The 19710-nt window shown below is 46.1% G+C and overlaps 1 protein-coding gene and 1 long non-coding RNA gene across 2 annotated transcripts in view; one reads left to right on the forward strand and one right to left on the reverse strand.

The window, feature by feature from the left end:
* The window catches only part of FAM193A (family with sequence similarity 193 member A), a 163925-nt gene that overhangs the window by 76704 nt on the left and 67511 nt on the right, over positions 1–19710 (forward strand). The window contains 3 exon segments of the mRNA XM_047718668.1: positions 14585–14739; positions 15479–15646; positions 18792–19026. Coding sequence (XP_047574624.1) covers positions 14585–14739; positions 15479–15646; positions 18792–19026 — 558 coding nt within the window.
* LOC125093480 (uncharacterized) lies at positions 18177–18767 on the reverse strand. The gene is made up of 2 exons (XR_007125259.1): positions 18683–18767; positions 18177–18619 (listed from the first exon to the last, which is right to left on the reverse strand). It is a non-coding gene; the product is annotated as an uncharacterized LOC125093480 (long non-coding RNA).

A 19710-nucleotide genomic window follows, 5' to 3' on the forward strand; every position in this document is an offset into this window, starting at 1 on the left:
CTTCCCCCTCTCTCTCAAATAAATAAATACATAACTCTTAAAAAAAAAAAAAGATTTTCCCATAGGTATTGGACTTTTATCTGTTCTATTTTAAATGATATCTTCTCCATTCTTCCTCTTCTAACTTTATCAGTACAGATATATTGACTTACCTTTTTATGTTTTATTTTAATTTATTTTTTAAGATTTATTTATTTATGAGTGAGAGAATGCGTGTATGTGCGTGTGGCAGGGCAAGGGCAGAGGGAGAGAGAGGGGAAGAGAATCTCAAGCAGACTCTGCATCGGGCACAGAGCCCGACATGGGGTTCTGTATCACGACCTGAGCCAAAAACCCAAGAGCTGCTTAACCAACTGCACCACCCAGGCATCCCAACTTCTCTAAGTTGTTAATTAAAAGGACATTGCAAGACCCCTATTTTATGAGTCAAACAGGTCTTGATTTTTTTAATTGATGTGGAATCCCAATTTTTTTTTTAAAGAGTTGCAATTTCAAGTTACAGTCAGTTTGCCTCAGATGTTGTTTGTATTGTTGGGGGGACCTGCAACACTCACTGAACGACTCCACACACATGACTTCTACTCACCTTCTCAACCTTGGTCACGGGCACAACCCTGAAGACCGAAGGCAGAATGAGAAGTACAAGCTGAAGGAGGCAGTTCTAGAGGATATCTGACGTTTGAGACAGAGATGAGTGAAAAGCAGATACCAGAGAAATAGAAGGAAAAACAAGAAAGTGTGATAAGTAGAGCAAAGTGATGGTAGTCATTTAAAGGAGGAGTGGTTGGTAGTTGTTGGGCCTGGGATTGGATTTTTTTGCCCTACTTGAAGATGATAAGCTACCTTGTTACTATTTCATGGGTGCTGGCTGGGGACATGAGATTCCTGGGTCAGAGACAGAGGACTTTACTGCTCACAGCACAGCGGCTTGCATGAGCATGAGCATGTCTGCTCCCCTTGCTCCCTCTCCCTGCCCAGATTCCATGTCTGTGAAGTGGAGAGGTCTACATCCTTGCCGTGGGTGCAGGGACTTTGTCTTGGAGCTCAGGAGCACTGGGTGTAAGGATCTGCCACTTTTCATAGTGTGTAGGAGGCAAGCCTGCACTTTGTCTCAAGGTTATCTGTGGCGCGAAGCTGGAGAAACAGCCCCCTGGGGGGGGCGGATATAGTCAGAGCCCTACAGCCTTGGCATATTCATCAAGACTGGGAGTTGGTCTGAGAGACCCAAGGAGAGCTGTCTCCCAGCTGTCCTCTGAACAGACATTTTATAAAGTTAACCAAGAAAGGATAGGAACTATTGGATGTGGCAACAAAGAGATTGTATCTGACCTTTGCCAGATTCATGTTAGTGGAAGTGTGGGAGCAGAAGCCAGACTGAGCTCCGTGAAGAGTAAATTACTGGTGAGGAAGCTGAGAAAGTCAACTCAAGGTGCTGATTTTCGAGGTGCTTGACTGTAAAGGCAGGGAAGACAGATCAGAAGGTGGAAGCTGGAGGGAGGAGCTGAGCACATTTAACTATGCAAGGAAAGAGCTGCTAGTTGGGGAGAGGTGTTCCCCCCCACTTAAATTTCATTTTTTATTATGTAATATTTGAGAGAGCTGTATATGCATACATATATAATAAGCATGAAGACAGTAAAATGACCACCATCAGGGGTCACACCCAAGCCATTCCTAATACTAGGTGCATGACTGTGTCCCCCCATCTTTCTTCCTCCTCTTTCTGAGTGGCCACTGTCCTTGAATTTTATATTTATCATTCCCTTATTTTAAAATGCCTTTAAAAATCTTATCGCCTCTGTGTGTATCTCTAAATAATAAGTTGTTTGATTTTGTTTCTGATCTTTATGAAAGTGGTATATGTTTATGTTGTCTTAAGTGTCTTTGTTGATGAGATCCTTCTACTGTTTGGTTAGCTGCACTTACTCATTTTCATGAATTCATCCATGATTTACGTACAATTCAGTATGTTACCGTATATGATTTATTCATCAGTAATTTTGTTAGAAGATATAGAGTTTTCCATTTTTTTACAGTGATCAGTGTTTTTTAAAAACACTATCAGGACATCTGTATACCTTTCTCCAGGTACTCATTTGTAAGAGTTTTGTTAAGAGTGTGTGTTGGTCAGGATTCTCCAGAGGAGCAGAACCAGTGAGGGGTCGGGAAGAGGTAGACAGATGGATAGAGAAAGAAAGGAAGGAAGGAGATTTATTACAGGGATTGGCTCGTGTGGTCATGGAGGCTGAGAAGCCCCACAGTGTGCCACCTGCAAGCTGGAGACCCAGGAAAACTGGTGTTGTCCTTCACTCTGCGTCCAGAGGCCCAAGAACCGGGAGCGCTGACCTCTGCGGCAGGAAGTGGGTATCTCCACAGAAGCAGGGAGCATGAATCTGTCCTTCCTTTTTTGTTCTTTCAGACCCTCTCTGGAGTGGACGACATATCCACCCTCATTGGTGAGGGGATTTGTCTTCGTTCAGTCTAAGCATTCAAATGCTCATCTCTTCCAGAGACACCCTCACAAAACACCCAGAAATAGTGTTTTACCCACTGTCTGTTATCTCTTAGCCCAGTCAAGTTGACATATAAAATTAATTAACAGAGTGCTTATCTATGAAATAGAATTGCTGGGTTGTAACTGATTCAAATGCTTACATTTGTAAAATACAGCAGTTTCCCCAGTGACTGTTCCCGTTTCTGTTCCCACCAGTAGTGTTTGAGTTCCCTTTGCCCATATTCTTGCCCACACTTAACACTGGGCAGGCAGTTTGAACTTGCTTGGGAGTGGGAAGGAGTAAGGTTGAGAAGTGGTGGTGCCCATGAGGTTCCACTCGGACGGGGGAGCTGGGGTCTCTCGAGAAGACTCATCCTGAGACCAGAGTCTCAGGCAAGGCTGTGTAGGTGTCAAGTAAGGTGGGGTGGGAGTGTGGAAGTTGAGAAAATTGCTGCCAGGAATCATCTTTATAAAATTTTTTTTGAGAGGGAGAGTGAATCTCACAAGACTGGGAAGGAACTGGGGAGTGGCTAAGGTTTCAGATGGTCTCCTTGAAAAATGAGAACAGTGAGCTGTCAGGGTGGCAGGTTTGGGGCTAGCCTGAGGTCCCTGTTGAAGATGGACACATTGCTGTGCTGGGGCCCTGACCTGCCCGTCACCCAGCACCTTCCCCTCTGCAGAGTCCCTGCGTCCTCGGCGTTGGACAAGGGGAGCAAGGATGGGCTGGTTGAGAAGGAGCAGGGATGCTGCACAGGCTCAGCAGAAGCCAGGCCTCCGGGTCCCGGCTCAGCTCACCCCTCCCACAAGCAGGCGTCGTCCCTTCAACCTGACACGTGCATGCACCTGCCCCAGCCCAGCCGTCTGTCCGGGCTCCTGGCTCCGCCAGCTCAGGGTGTCTTCACAGGCTGGGCACAGAATAGGCACCCACGGGTGGTGTTTGAATGAAGGGACGAGTCTACCTTTAATTTATATCCGAAGATAATGTTTTGGGACCTCAAAATATTTGCAAGTACTGATCCTGCCCAGTAGACTTTACAGCTTGGGAGGCTGTGGGTGTATTTTCAAGGAATTCTGTGAATTCCCTGAAGGTTAAAACAATTTTTGTTTGTATTCTGATAATGGGGGAGGGCATGTTCACATCATTGAAGGGCCTGCTGTGTACTGGAGGAGTTTAGCTCCTGTCTTCTCTGACCTGGTGAGCCTGGGCACAGTGCGTGTCAAGGCTACTGAGGAAGGAATGGAGGTTGTCTTAATACTTAGGTTCTTTGCTGAGGCCAAGCAAAGACACCAAGGTATGGCCTGCTCTGTACAGGCAGACAGGTGGGATGGCTGAGATGATTTGTAGAGAGACCTACATGAATACAGGCCTGACTCAAAGGAGCCTTCTGCTTAGTAGTCAGAACCAAGGCCTATGTTGAATTAGGAATTTGATTTCAGTTAATTATTCATTTGGCTCTTTACAATAATGTTAATTGGAATAATGGTTTTTAGGTTTATAAAACTTTAAGTTGTAGACAGGCTTAGATTTTTAGAATTATACAAAGGCTTAGAAGTATAAGGTCTATTGTATTTTTTTTTTTAGATTTTATTTATTTATTTGTTCGAGAGAGAGAGAGCGAGCGAGCGCATGAGCACAGGCAGACAGAGTGGTAGGCAGAGGCAGAGGGAGAAGCAGGCTCCCCGCCGAGCAAGGAGCCCGATGTGGGACTCGATCCCAGGTCGCTGGGATCATGACCTGAGCCGAAGGCAGCTGCTTAACCAACTGAGCCACCCAGGTGTCCCAGGTCTCCCAGGTCTATTGTATTTTATACTTGTGTATATTTAAGTAGTGAATTGGTGTGCGGGCATGGGACATGATACTTGGGAGAATTATTGTTTTCTGTGAAGGGGTCTGTGGAGCACTCAGACATCTTGCCACAAGGAAGATAACTGGGCAAATTAGTGTTCTGTTTTTCTGTTTTCAAGGTTGATCATTTTATTTATTTATTTTTTTAAAAGATTTTATTTATTTATTTGACAGAGAGATCACAAGCAGGCAGAGAGGCAGGCAGAGAGAGAGGAGGAAGCAGGCTCCCCGCTGAGCAGAGAGCCGGATGCGGGGCTCGATCCCAGGACCCTGAGATCATGACCTGAGCCGAAGGCAGCGGCTTAACCCACTGAGCCACCCAGGCGCCCAAAGGTTGATCATTTTAAAGGCTTTCTTTTGATTCTGGACATGAGCGATTATGTCTTGGTTCTCATATCATTGAAATAGAAGTCTTCCATTTTACACCGAGGAACTGCCTTCTCCTAACAGTTATGTGCCCTCAGGTCTTATCAAGGCAGATAGTGTCAATTTAAACCAGTCATTTAAGAGTTTGCTAATATTTGTTTGTATCTTGAACGTTTGCCCTGTTGGGTCTTGGTTCCTAATACAAACATAAAAAATTCCTTTATAATGAGCATCATGAAAGTGGTTGCTGATAACATTTTTCACTGCTGCTCAGAACTCTAAGACTGGAAAGACAGAACTTGAATCAGCCTCTTGGAAAGATAATCTAATGGTGGTCTTTGGCTTTTCTTGCTTAATATAATGTTTTTGAGATTCATCTGTGTTGTTGCACGTGTCTGTTTGGTTCATTCGTTTTTTTTTGTTTTGTTTTTTTTTTAAGATTTTATTTATTTATTTGACAGAGATCACAAGTAGGCAGAGAAGCAGGCAGAGAGAGACAGGAGGAAGCAGGCTCTCCGCCGAGCAGAGAGCCCGATGCGGGGCTCGATCCCAGGACCCCAGGATCATGACCTGAGCCGAAGGCAGAGGCTTTAACCCACTGAGCCACCCAGGCGCCCCGGTTCATTCGTTTTTTATCTCAGAGTAGTATTCCTTTGTATGGAGGAAGCACAATTTGTTACCCATTCACCAATAGGGGGACATTTGGCTGTTAACATTAAAGCTACTAGTAACGTTTCAGGAGCACCTGAGTGGTTCAGTCTGTTAAACATCTGACTCTTGGTTTCAGCTCAGGTCTTGATCTCAGGGTCATGAGTTTAAGCCTTGCTTAGAGCTCCTGGATGGGTGTGGAGCCTACTTTAAAACAACAACAACAACAACAACAAAACAGTAAAGCTACTAATAACATTTGAGTACAAGCTTTTTGTGAACATAGTTAATCTGTCTTTGATAAATACTGAGGAGTAGAATTGCTAGGTCATGGGGTGAGTGCATGATTAACATTTTAAGGAACTGTCTTGGAATTTTTCAAAATGCTTATACTATTTTCCATCTATGTATGAGAGTTCCTGTTAATCTGCGTCCTTACCAAGGCTGGATATATTGACAGTCCTTAACTGTAGCTGTTTTAGTGACTTGTAGTGCTGTCTCATGGTTTTGATGGGCGTTTTCTAAATGACTTGCTGAACATCTTTTCATGTGCTTATTTTCCATCTGTATCACTTTGGGGACATGGCTATTCAGATCTTTTGCCTATTTTTAAATAGGTTGTTTGTCTTACTGTTACTGAATTTTGAGAGATCTCTGTGGTATATTCTGGGTACAAACCTTTCAACAGATAATGTTTTTCAGATGTTTTCTCCTGGTGTGTGGCTTGCCTTCTCATTACAGAACACTATTCTTTGAAGAGCAAAATTTTTTTAAAGGTTTTTTTTTTTTTTTAAAGATTTTACTTATTTATTTGACAGACAGAAATCACAAGTAGACAGAGCAGCAGGCAGAGAGAGAGGGAGAAGCAGGCTCCCTGCTGAGCAGAGAGCCCAATGTGGGGCTCGAACCCAGGACCTTGGCATCAGGACCTGAGCTGAAGGCAGAGGCTTTAACCCACTGAGCCACCCAGGCACCCCTGAAGAGCAAAATTTTTAAATTCGATGAAGTCCAGTTTATCAATTTTAAATGATTTGGGCTTCTTGTGTTCTATGTAAGTAATCTTGGCTACTCAAGGTTATAAGATTTTTTGCTGTGTTTTTTTCTAGATGTCTTATGTTTTGAGCTTATACATTTGCTCTGTGATCCATTTTGAGTGAAGTTTTATATCTTTTATAAAGTAAGGATAAAGTTCATCCTTTTTGCTTGTGAATATCCACTTGTTTCAGAACTCTTTGCTGAAAATACTATTTTTCCTTGTTAAATTATTTTGGCATCTTTGTAAAAGAATCTTTTTCTTTCTATTTTTTTTTAATGTGTGGGTCTATTTTGGATTCTGTCTTGCACTTTACGTATATACTCATCCTTTTGCTAGTACCCTACAGTCTTGATTCCTGAAGCTTTTTATAGTAAGTCATGAAACAAGGTAGAAGTTCTTCAGTTTTGTTCTTTTTTCAACAGTGCTTTGGCTATCCTAGTTCCTCTGCATTCCCATATAAGGGTTAGCATCGTCTTTTAGTTTCTGCAGAAAAGTCTGCTCAGATTTTAACGGATGTTGTATTGAGTCTGTTTACCAATTTGGGGAGAAATGGTATCATCATGTTCTTCTTTTTCTTCTTCTATTTTTTTTTTTTTTTAAGATTGATTAATTTGAGAGAGAGAGCAAGAATGCAAGCCATCATGAGCAAGGTGAGGGGCAAGAGGCAGAGGGAGATAAGCGACTCCACGCTGAGCAGGGAGCTCGGTGCAGGGTTCAGTTGTAGGACCCCAAGATTATGACTTAAACAGAAATCAAGAGTCAGCTGCTCAGCAGACTGAGCCACTCAGACCGCCAAAAAATGACATCTTGATAATACTGAGTCTTTCAGTCTATTAATGTAGTATGATTATTCATTGATTTGGGTCTTTTAAATTTCTTTTTTTTTTTTCTTTTCCAAGATTTTTATTTATTTATTTGACAGAAAGAAAGATCACAGGTAGGCAGAGAGGCAGGCGGGGGGGGGGGGGGGAGCAGGCTCCCCGCCGAGCAGAGAGCCCGATGTGTGGCTCAATCCCAGGACCCCGAGATGATGACCTGAGCTGAAGGTAGAGGCTTAAGCCACTGAGCCACCGGCGCCCCAGGTCTTTTAAATTTCTTCTTAAAATAGTTTTGTAGTCTTTAACGTAGGCTTTGTACATAGTATGTTGAAAAATTTCCAAGGTATTTCATATTTTCTTGATGTTTTAAATGGTGCTTCGAAGAAAATACAATATCTAATTGTTTATTGCTAATATATAGAGATACAGGTTTTTTTTTTAAATTTACTTTGTATCCTATGAAAGCTCATTTATTTATTCTATTGGTTATTTGGTAGATTCCTCAAGATTTTCTACATAGATGATCACATCATCTACAAATAATATATTTTTTCCGTTCCAATCTGTATCTTTTTTTTTTTCCCCTTACTGTATTGGCTAGGCGCTCCAGTATGATATTGAGTAGAAGTGATATGAGCAGACATCCTTCCCTGTTTCCAGTCTTACGGGGAAAGCATTTGGTCTTTCACTATTAAGTATGATGTTAGCTGTAGGATTTTGTGTATCAGTTGGGAAAAGCCTACTTCTGGTTTTAGTTTGCTGGAGGTTACCATGAATGGATATTTAATCTTGTTAGATTCATTTTCTGCATCTATTGAAATGACAGAGTTTCTCTTTTTTAGTTTGTTAACAATATTAATTATGGTGATGTATTCCTGTGATAATCCACACTTGATCATGATGTATTATCCTTTCCATAGGTTGCTATGTTGGGTTTGCTGGCATTTTGTTAAGGACTATTGCATCTGTATTCACGAAGGATAATAGTCTGTAAGTTTCTTGTCTCACAGTATCTTTGTGTGGTTTTGGTATAAGGGTAATTAATACCTTATAGAATGAACTAGGAAGTATTCTCTTTTCTGTAGTTTTCTGGAAAAGTTTGTGTGGAGTTGATTTCTACCATTTCTTAAATATTTGGTAGAATTCACCAGTGAAGCTATCTTGACCTGGAGTTGCCTTGTTAGGATGATTTTGAACTACAAGTTCAATTTATTTGATAAAAGCTATCTGTCTCTTCCAGTGTGTTTTACAAATTTTTGTTTCTAAAGAAATTTGTATAGTCATTTTACAGTGTATGCAAGTCATGTCATTATGCTGCATTCCTGCATACAGTTACACAGTACTGTCAGTTACAGCTCAGCAAAACTGGGAAAAAAGAAATTGCCCATTTTATTTTATTTTATTTTATTTTAAGATTTTATTTATTTATTTGACAGACAGCGATCACAAGTAGGCAGAGAGGCAGGCAGAGAGAGAGAGAGAGAGGGAAGCAGGCTCTCTGCTGAGCAGAGAGCCCAACGCGGGGCTCGATCTCAGGACCCTGAGATCATGACCGGAGCCGAAGGCAGAGGCTTTAACCCACTGAGCCACCCAGGCACCCCTAGAATTGTGTTTTTTAAATTTCCAGATACTTTGGTGTGTTTTTCAGATATCTTTTTGTTTTCTTTTTCTTTTCCTTTCTCTTTTTATTTATTTGAGAGGGAGAGAGAGAGCATGAGCAGAGGGAAGAGGGAGAAGCAGGCTCCCCACTGAGCAAGGGAGCCTGACATGGGGCCAGATCCCAGGATCATGGGATCATGACCTGAGCCAAAGGCAGATTTAACTGGATGAGCCACCCTGGTGCCCCACAGATATCTTTTTCTAATTGAAGTATGATTGACACAACAGCATTATATGTTTAGTATAACATAAAGATTAAATATTTGTGTATATTACAAAATAATCCACAGTAGGTCTATAGTTAACAACTGTCACACCATAGTTACCCAAAAAAGGTTTTTTCCCTTGTGGTGATGACTTTTAAGATCTATTCTTAGTAACTTTCAAATTTGAAATACAGTATTCATCAAAGTCACCATGCTATACATTATATTTTCATGACTTATTTATTTTATAACTAGAAGTTTGTACCTTTTGACACCCCCCCCCTTGTTATTATTAGCGTAATTCTGTTGTAGGCAGAGAACATACTTAATATATGATCTAATTCTTAGAAATGTGCTGATCTGTTTTATGGCCAGTTTTGACTATTGTTCTGTGTGCCTCGGAAGGAATTTGTATTCTGTTATCAGGAAGAGTGTACTATTAGATACTTCAGGTTGGTTGATGGGGTTGTTCACATCTTCTGCGTCCTTCCTGATGTTTTTGTCTAGGTCAGTTACTGAAAGGACTGCTGAAATTCCAAACATAACTGCGGGTTTGTGTATTTCTCTTTTTAATTCCTCCTTCATGTATTTTGAGTTCTGTTATTGGAGTCCTTACTGATTTACCACTGCTCTTGCTTCTTGTTAAATCAGTCATGTTACCATTATTATTATTTACTTTATTTTTACCGTCGTCATCTCCTTCATTGCCGCTAGCATTCCTTGTTCTGAAGCCAACTTAGTCTTAATACTCATAGAGCTACCCAGCCTTTTTAAGTTAGTATTTGCATGCAGTATGTCTCCCAACCTTTTTTTTATCCTACCTGTGTCTTTATAATCCACGTAGAAAACATGGTGCCTCTTGCTTCTTAATCCAACTTGACTATCTCCTGACAATTGGAAAATTTAAGTATTTCCATTTAATGTAATTATTGATATGTGTAGATGTAAATCTATCATCTTGCTTTTTTTCCCTTCCTTTTTTTGCCCATCTGTTGTTTGCTACTTTCCTTTTTTCCCCTTGGATTAATTGAATTTTTTATTTTTCTTTCTTTCTGTTGGATTAATTGAATATTTTCTCTTTCTGTCTGTCTGTCTTTCCTCCCTCCCTCCCTCCCTCCATCAGCATGGAGCCCAATGCGGGGCTTGAACTCATGACCCTGAGATGAGGACCTGAGCTGAGATCAAGAGTCAGTTAATTACTGAGCCACCCAGGCACCCCTTGAATATTTCTTATGATTCTGTTTTACCTCTTCTTGACTTATTACCTGTATCGCTTTGTTTCATTATTTTTAGTGATTCTAGAATTCATAATACAGATCTTCAACTTCTCAACTTCTACTTTCAGAGAATATTATATACTTGGTATGTAGTATAAGGAGCCTTAAAATATTTACTCTGAGTTCCACCAGCTATGTAGTCATCTGTTATCTTCTTAAAAGATTTTTAAAATGAGAAGAACCCTTGCCCCTTCCCCATTACTGGGTTGGTGCTCTTTCCTCCTGCGTGTAGCTTCAATCATCTGTGCCTGTTCTTCGGCCTCAAGGGTTGCCTTGAACATTTTTCTAGTGTAGGGGAGCTTCTGTTTGTCTGAAGTTTTTCTTTTGCTTTCATTTTAAAAAGTCATTTTTATTCAGGGCTCCTGGGTGGCTCCGTGGGTTAACGCCTTTGCCTTCGGCTCAGGTCATGATATCCGGGTCCTGGGATCAAGCTCCACATTGGGCTCTTTGCTCAGCGGGGAGCCTGCTTCCCTTTCTCTCTCTGCCTGCCTCTCTGCCTACTTGTGATCCCTCTGTCAAATAAATAAATCTTTAAAAAAAAGTCATTTTTGTTCAAAATTCTAGATTGTTGGTCATTTCTTTGCTGGCTTCCCTAGTTTCTGGTGGAAGCATGTTGTCATCCTTGCCTTTGCTTCTCTGTACAGAAGGGATGTTTTCCTCTGCCTGCTTCTCAGATCTGTACTTCATCATTGCTTTTCAGCCTTTTACTGATGTGCTTGGTATGGTTTGCTTTGTGTTTATTGCGCTTTGGTTCAGATGAGTTTTTAAGACGTGCCAGTTTACAGTCACATCGAATATGGAAAATTTTCAACAATTTCTTTATATAACCTTTTTTCCTGGGATACCATTACCCGCATGTTAGACATCTCGACTTTTGTTTTAGAAATGCTTTTTTTTTTCTTCAGTCTTGTTTTTTGCTGTGCTTCATTTTGGATTTTTTATTGCTTCAGATTTATTGATACTCTACTGTAAGATATATTTTTCCTCTTTAGAAGTTCCATTTGGTAATTTTTTACATTTACACTTTCCTCCTCACGTTTATGTTTTCTTCTGCTTTCTGACATGTAAGAGTTTGTAATCACCAGTTTCAGATTCTTGTCCATTGGTTGCATCATTTTTGTTGTTTTGGGGTCTGTTTCTGTTGATTTGTTACCCTCATGGTTATGTGTTCTATTTTCCTTCTTGTTTTTGTCATTGGATGCTGGACTTTGCGTACTTCACATTGTTGAGTGCTGGATTTTGTTGTATTCTTTTCAGCTATGTTGGACTTGGAGAACACATAATAACTGAAGCTAAATTTGTATGAGATGAGTACCAGAAGGTGAGACACTTAAGGATTTACTGTATAGTCACCATGCGCTGTTTTAAAAGGCCTCATTTCATCCCTTGTCACCAGGAAGTGTTACTTTCCAGGTTCTTGGCTGCTGTTCTGAGTCTGTCCTGTGTGTCAGTCAGCGTCGTTGGTGCTAGTGCGCATTGGCGAACAGGACACAAAGGTCCCATTCTTGGGGTCTGGTCTTCTAGTGATGAAGACAGGTAAAAAACAAAACAACAAAAAATAAACAAGAAAACAAGGGAAACACCAGGATTTCAAATAGCAGTTTGTGATACAAGAGATTAACGGGGTAATTAAGCTCAGGAGATGGGCACCCACACCAGTAATTTGAACGGATCACTTTTGCATCGAGAACCAACTGTTAACTAGAAACAGAAGATCACCTGCACAGATCTGGGAAGGAAATGCTGAAGAGTCCGGCTGTGCTGCGTCTAGGGAGCAGCCAATCTCAGGTAGAGGCGGCTTAGGGACACGATTCCAGGCAGGACACCCTTGGGAGAGGCTCTCTGGGTAGCAGAGCAGTTGCTGAGAAGCCGCAGGCTGATTTGACAAGCTGTCATAGGGGTGTGCAGCCAATGTTCCTCTCAAGCCTCTGGGTGCTGGGGACGCGGAAGCTTCCAAGGTGGCCCTCCTGCGCCCCCTGCTGGCAAGGCCCCCACACAGCGCTGGGGCCCCTCTGACCCCCAGCAGTGCAGGGAAGGGTGGGTTTGGAGCAGGGACAGGGGAAACCTGATGCCTGGGTTACCCGCCTCCGCAGGAAGGCGTGACTGGTAGGATTCTGTCCCTCAGGCCATTCACTCATTTAGTGGGTTAGCGCTCTAGGCAAAGACTCAACTGCAGTGAAAGAAAAGCACAGATGTGTTCTGGGAAACTGTGAAGATGGGTAAGAAATTTAGTCTGTTTCTGAGTGGTGTGGAAGGTTCTGTGCAGGGGAATGACAGGGTCTCTCTTACTTTAACCACCACTCTGGCTGCTGCTTGTGGGAGGGCTGTGAGTGTGGGTGGCAGCGGTGCTGTCGGAGAGCCGCCCCACCTTCACCTGGCAGGCAGAGGTGACAGTAGCTTGGACCGTTGGGAGCAGGGAAGGGAGAATCAGATTGTGCATCTGCTGAGGAATGGAGTCCCATGGGTAGCCTTGCTGTTGGATGAAGGGAATGGAGGGGAGAGGAAACCTCCTTCGTGCAGTGCAATGACCTGCTGCTCTTGGGGGATAGTCTGGTTCTACCAGCATTGCGCTCAGACCTGTCAAGCCTTTCTAGTCACCATGGGTATTAGAATCATCTCATTTTTGGGTACTCTAGTCTAATCTACAAAAAACCTGAGTGTCTCCCCTCCCTCAGAGCATCTCCCCTTGGGGTCAGCAAGGGCATATTGTGGGGGTGGAGGGCAGTGGTGCCTGTCCTGCTTCCTTGGCCTTCCCTGCTCTGCCTGGGTGGAGAAGGGGCTCTGGGCAGGAGGGGTTGGGGGGAGTCTCCATACTTTATAGGCTGTCTGTGGTTCTCCTTGGTGACCAGGGCCCAGGGTTCTAACAGGTGTTCCACTGGTGAGTGGCTCTTGATTGTAAGAAGTCCCCCACCTTTAAAAAATATTTTATTTATTTATTTGACAGAGAGCTAGGGAGGGAACACAAGCAGGGGGAACAGCAAAAGGAGGAGGAGAAGCAGGCTTCCCCCCAACAGGGAGCCTGATGCGGGGCTCAATCCCAGGACCCTGGGATCATGACCTGAGCTGAAGGCAGACACTTAACTGACTGAGCCACCCGGGCGCCCCCATAAGAGGCCCTTCTTTAGGGTTTCCTAGACTTCGGTCCAGACTTCTCACTGTCTGCCACATACTCTGTGTGACACAGCCCCCCAACCCTTGCTCTGCCCCCTGGTATAATTCTGGGACCCACTCACCTAGCAGGAACCTTTTCAGGTGGGTTTTTTGATGACACAAGCCCCTGCTCTCGGAGCAGGGACCCGGCCTACCATGTGATGGAGGCAGACCCGCTACTGCTCCCTCCCATGTCTGTGTGCCCAAACTCCCAAGGGGCACACAACAGGCCCGGTTTGCCACTGGTGGTGCCCCAAGTGTCTGACCACCCTGAGGAAGCACCCACCAGCTGCCACAGCCTCCCAGGGCTTGTCTTCTCTCTCCTTCATAGGCCCTTTTTCGTGGCTTCCTTCTCCTTAGGCTGGTGGGGTGAAGGCTGTGGGGCCTTCACCCCACAGCCCTTTCTTCACTGCAGGGATCATCTGCTCTAGGACTGGAGCGCATGTGTCCATAATGTAATAGAATCCCTCTCAGATCCTGTCCCTGAGGGACGAGGGACCACCTAGGGGAGTGGGGGGGAAAGAGGGTTGTAGTTATGTTCCCTATAATGGCTGCTAATAGAACCTTCTAGGGGCTCTTGGGTTCCAGGCACGAGGGCTGGAGCCTACTTCATCCTGCCTTTGCCTAGAATGTTCTCTTTCTCCAGCCTCCTGTCCCTTAGTGCAGGCAGCACAGTTGTGGGGTTCCATGGGACCAGGACGAGAGGCCTCTGCTCCCCACCTCCCCCTGCCCCCCGGCTTCCCGCTGTGCTTGCAGGCCGCTAGCTTTGCACTAAGCACCAGCCCTGACGGTGCAGGGCAGTGCGTCCGCTGATGAGGACGCTGAGAGTGGAGCTGCTCTTTCCTAAAGCATGAAAGAAACTGACTGTCTTCCTGAGATTATGGTAGAACTCTCCAAAGGTAGTAAATAATTGGTTGCAAACAAAATTCTTAGGTGTCAGAAAGTTACCCAGATGATGTCCTTAGAGATCTTGTCAGCGTCTGAATTTAAATTTGTTTCTAAAAGGCATTTTTCTAACACGTTAATAACAAATTTCTACCGTGAACATTTGAACATAGTCTGTTCTGTTCTCTTTTCAAAGCAGGGCCAAGACTTTCTTCTTCACTCCCCTCTTGGCGGGTCCCAGCCGGAGGCAGGCGGCGGGAGGCTAGCCCTTGGTGCGCAGACGCTCCCCTCGGCGGGGCTGGGCACTGCCCCCTCAGACTCCTCGTGTGCCTGTGAGGCCTGCAGCGAGCGCAGGTACCAGTGTGGGCCCGTGGGACAGTCGGGAGCAGGGCCTGCCCGACCCGCGCTGCAGCTGGAGCAGGAAAGGGGCCGTTCCCATAAAGACGGCAGGCACTTGATCGATTCCTAAGGACTGAGACAGGAGCCTGGGTGTCAGTGGGAGCACTAGCAGGATGAGGCTCTTCTGAGTCCCTGCCTGTGAGGGCTGACAGGAGCAGGATAGCACTTAGAGAGGGAGGGAGGCAGAGCCAAGTCATTAGAGTCTCAGGCTGGCCTGGGTAGGGGGAGAGCTGCCCCTTCCCTGGGATGTTGCTGCAGTATAGAGGAGGAGAGGCCAGGGCCTGGGGGCTCTGAACCCGCTCTGTGCCTGGCTCAGGCCCGAAGCCAGTGCAGCCAAGTGGGGAGCAGGGGCTTTGTGGGGAGAGAGAGCTGCCTGATGGGCCCCTTGAGATGGAGGGGAGCATCAGTGTTCTCTCTGTGGGACGCCAGGTGTGTTCATTCCTGTTGTGCGAGGAGGGGCTGTGGTCTCCTGGGGAGGAGGGTTTGGGGAACCAGACAGCTGCAGGCACCTGAAGCCTGGGCTGGTCACCAGGCCTCCCTGTGGCCACAGCAAGTGGGAGGCCGTTCCAGGAGCAGAGTAAAGGAGAGGATGCTGTTGGGAGTCCATGCCCCATCCCCTTAGGCCATCTGGAGGGCAAGGGTGACCCAGACTGTCCGTTAACCCTGACCTCCTTGCTCTTGTGCCATCTCACAGAGAGATTTCAGCAGAGACGGACCGTGAACCTCAGCAGCTGCAGAACTACTGGTCAGAAGTGCGCTACACGGTCCGCTGCATTTACCGCCAGGCGGGGACCCCGCTGGCCGACGACCAAGACCAGAGCCTCGTGCCCGACAAGGAGGGGGTGAAGGAGCTCGTGGATAGGTACACGTTGCCCCTGTGTCGTGTCCCTCCCTCACCTGCTGCCCAGGAAGCCTACCCTCTGCTCGGGCTGGGCTCTGCTCTCTGGACCCCGTAAGCTTGGCTGCACCCGCTCACTGCCGGTACCTGCCGGCCGGCAGACAGACTGCCGGAAGCAAGCCCTCTGGGCAGAGATTCACGTTCATTCTGATGAAATGCTCACTGCCTATATAATAAACAAATGAATCGACACGTTTCTGTCCTTTCTTAGTGTTGAGACTGACCGCAGCACTGCTTTCGGAGTCCTGACTGTGCGAGGGATGGGACTGAGCACAGTCTCAAGCCCTCTTGCGTTTAATCAGCCCCAGGAGGACAGGCAGGTGCCCATTGTGGTGAGAAGACATTTCCTGAGGCCAGGCAGCTTGAGAACACGCTGGTGTGGGAGTGGAGCTCGCGCTGTGGCCGGCCCGTCCAAGTGGGTGTCCCGTGAAGGGCCTGTGACTCCGCGTGTGCTCTTCAGCGGACACCATGTTCCCGGTGACAGACTGTTACTCTGCCTTATAGTCTGTAGGGTCTTTTTTCTCTTCTTTGAAATGTTCCAGGTAAAAGGGATCAGTTTGAGCAAGGCAGTTCATGGATCGTTTCTCCTCTTGCTTTGTGTTTCCCACATTTTGAAGGGGGCTCTGCAGGCTCTTACTCGCTGTGCAGCACAGGTTATCCTGGAGCGAGGAGCAGTGCATGGCTGTGGGTTCTGTGAACTTGTGGAGGAACGTGGCCAGTTTGTTCAGGGCTCAACGCCTTGCACTATAGGAGATGGATCTGGGTGGTTGTGCCGCTTCTAGGAGTTAGGTTTCCTAGTGAGTATGAGGGAAAAACATAGGGCCTGCCATTCAGACACATGACGTCCTAGACTACCAGTGCTCAGGAAGCAGCCGAAGTCAAAGGAGAGGCGGCCGGAGGAAGACACTTGGCAAGTGCTAGTACCGGCTGGAGAGGTTATGGCAGAGAGTGTAAAGCCGGTAATGGGAATCACTGAGGTTTGGGAAACGGCATTGCCCTGATAGTGAAATACACTGTTAAGAATGTGGATCTGTCACAGCCCCAGCTGGAAGTGTGTCTGTATCAGATCTGCTGTACTCGCCCTTGTGTCCTAAGAGCACAGCTGCTTTTGTGGTTTACATGGAGATACTCATCAGGAGAGGGGTGTTCGTGAATCCCACTTCTGGGAGTCTGTACAGCTGGTGGTCATAATCCTTTCCTCCTCTCTGTGGCCCTTGGTGTCCTACATGGTCCTGCTCTGTGCTACCCTCACACCGTTCTTCACTACATCCCAGCTGTGCTGGTTCCCGTCCTTCCTCTGCTGGCCACACTCACTCCTGCCACAGGGCCTTTGCATTTACTCTTCTTTCTGTCTGCCATGTTCTTCCTTTCTCAGGATTTTTTTTTTCTCCTTTCCGGTGTTCACATCACTTTTCAGAGTCACTTTCTCAAAGAGGCTACCCTGTGTAAGACCCCAGGCACCTCTCTGCCATCACTCTTTTTCCCCTTGCCGCCTTTTTCATTATTTCCTACCATTACCCAGAATCCCATCACCTGTATGCATGTGCCATCGGCGTTGTGAGGGCAGAGTTTATTTCCTTGGCTTCTTCAGTGCTGCAGCCGTGCCACTGTAGAGTAACCTTCAGCACACATACACTGGTGTTTGTTGGCTGTGCATGTGGATGAGCCGCCTCAGTGTCTTTGGCATAGTCTCCTGGTCATACGGCTTTTTAAAAAATCTACTTGTGGGAGGACCGCATGGCCATTTTGTTGTATTTCTAAGGTACTGAAATGGACAAAGAAATAAAGTAAAATGGATGTTTAATTCACCTCACTAAGAGGCGTCCAGTCTGCTGTAAGTTTGGTTGTCCCTCTGTCATTTGAGCCTTCTGGGGCATTCCTTTAACAGATGACATATATTCTACTTTGTAGGACAGTTGTACTGGTAATTAAAATTGTGGTTGCTACGCTAAACTAGTATGTCTTTCTGAAGTGTGCTGACCCCAGTGGGAATCCCATCAGTTTTTATTATTTCTCTAGCCACATTCTGTGCAAGGCTTCCTGTGCTCCATTGCCGGGTTTTACTTGCCTCTTGTCTTTATAACTTAGGTGGTGCGCTAATTTAAAACTGGAATAGAGGGCGAATTACATTCTTCTCTTTTTGACCAAATGTGGTGCCCAGAAGGTAAAAGGATCCGTTGTGTAAAATCCAGGACCTGTGGCTTGATACGTTTACAACTTGCCTGATAAAGTGCTGGCCTCAAAGGCTCCCTCCTGGTGGCAGCTCGCAGACAGATACTGTTGTCAGCCCAGCCATCCTCGGCTTCCATCTGCAGACCCCTCAGAATTGTGCATTTGGGAGGAGCGGCTGCTTTAGTAGGTTATCTCCAAATTAGGAAAGAAATTCATAAAAAATGTTAACTGCTACTGTGGCTCGGTAGAAAGGCACTTATTAATTTTTCCCTTCTTTTCAGTTTAGGGGTTTTATTTTATACATTTTTATTGTTTTTTTTCTGTTTGTGTGTTGGGGGGGATAGCTTAAAAAGAGACATTGTTTCTATAGTTTCCTCTGATTATAAAAATAATGTAAGCCCATTTGCATTATATACTGAATTCCTGGAAAAAAGGACAGAACAGTCTGCTCTAGAGTCCCACAAGCCAGGTGTCACCTCTGCTTGGGTGGCTGCTTTTGCCCAGCATGTGGGCGTGGACAATGAGGTGTCTTAGGGGTCCTGAGAGGAGGCGCCACTATGTGCGCTCTGCCACCTGCTGGTTGTGTGAGCGCCCTGCCTTCCACCCAGGCGGGCTGCGCTGTTCAGCTGAGTGATGAACTTGGTGATTAACTGGGTTGGTACGTGGGAGACACAGTGCTAGTGCAGAGTAAGTTCTGAGTAAATGCTGGGATTTTGGGGCTCTTAGCTGATGACTTTGTGGCTCTCGACGCTGTCAGTGCCAGGGCTCCTTTGTGGTGAGTGAGGTGAAGGCACCTCTCATGGGATATTGAGAAGATGGTGGTTGTACCCATGGCCGGGTGGGCGCTGATCACAGCTCAGCTCACTGATCGCAGTTTTGTGGAGGCCCGTGTGTGGGCGGGTCACGGGTGAGCGGTGACTCTCTCTTCTCCATGCAGGCTCTGCGAAAGGGACCCCTACCAGCTGTACCAGCGGCTGGAACAACAAGCCAGAGAGTATGTGCTGGAGATGAAGGTCCGACTGCTCCGGCAGCTGTCGGCGGCGTCCAAGGTGAAGGCGCCGTCCGCCCTGCAGGGCCCTCCACAGGCTCACCAGTTCATCTCTCTCCTCCTCGAGGAGTACGGTGCCCTCTGCCAGGCGGCACGCACGATCAGCACCTTCCTGGGCACGCTGGTAAGAGCGAAGGCTGCCTTCCTCTGGTTCTGTGGGGAAGAACTTGAGAAGACCACTGTGCTCGGGTGAGATCGTGGGGAGGCTTGTGGGTTGCCCTCGTGTGCCATCACCAGCCCCTCCTTTGTGGCACTCAGGCACCAAGGAGAGAACCTGATTTCTCTCCCCTCTCTCTTCTCTCTGGACTATGCTGTGGGAGAAAGGTGTCACGTGGATTGTTGTTTGGGTAACATATCATGGAAATACAGTTTGGAGACCTTGAGGCCTAGGGAGCGAGAGATGGGGATGATGTGAGGTGAGGACCAGTGTGTGCATTAGGAGGGAGAAGAAAGACAAATGGTTTCTGTCTTAAGCTGTTATCTCTGTTGTCAGTGTGACACGCAGGGCATGACTCCTGTGGAGAGCAATTGCTTCCAGTCCTATGGGTTTCAGTTGTCGATTCCACAGTCCAGCCCTGGGTTAGGGATGGGTTCCCAGAGTCTGATAAGAACCCACCCTCATGCCCACCCCTGTCCCTGCCCAGTGGCCCTTATGAAGGAGACAAGCAGGGGTGTCTTACGGGTCTCTGACCACCTCACGAGGTAACCTAGCACACATGGGTGGAAGGAGGCATGTGGTAGAATCTCAGCTCCTAGAAACCAGCCAGGCTGGGCATTAGAAGCTTCAGTCTGCCCTGTCAGCGGTGCA

The sequence above is a fragment of the Lutra lutra genome, chromosome 2 (assembly GCF_902655055.1).
Source record: "Lutra lutra chromosome 2, mLutLut1.2, whole genome shotgun sequence".
Classification (NCBI taxonomy): Eukaryota; Metazoa; Chordata; class Mammalia; order Carnivora; family Mustelidae; genus Lutra; species Lutra lutra.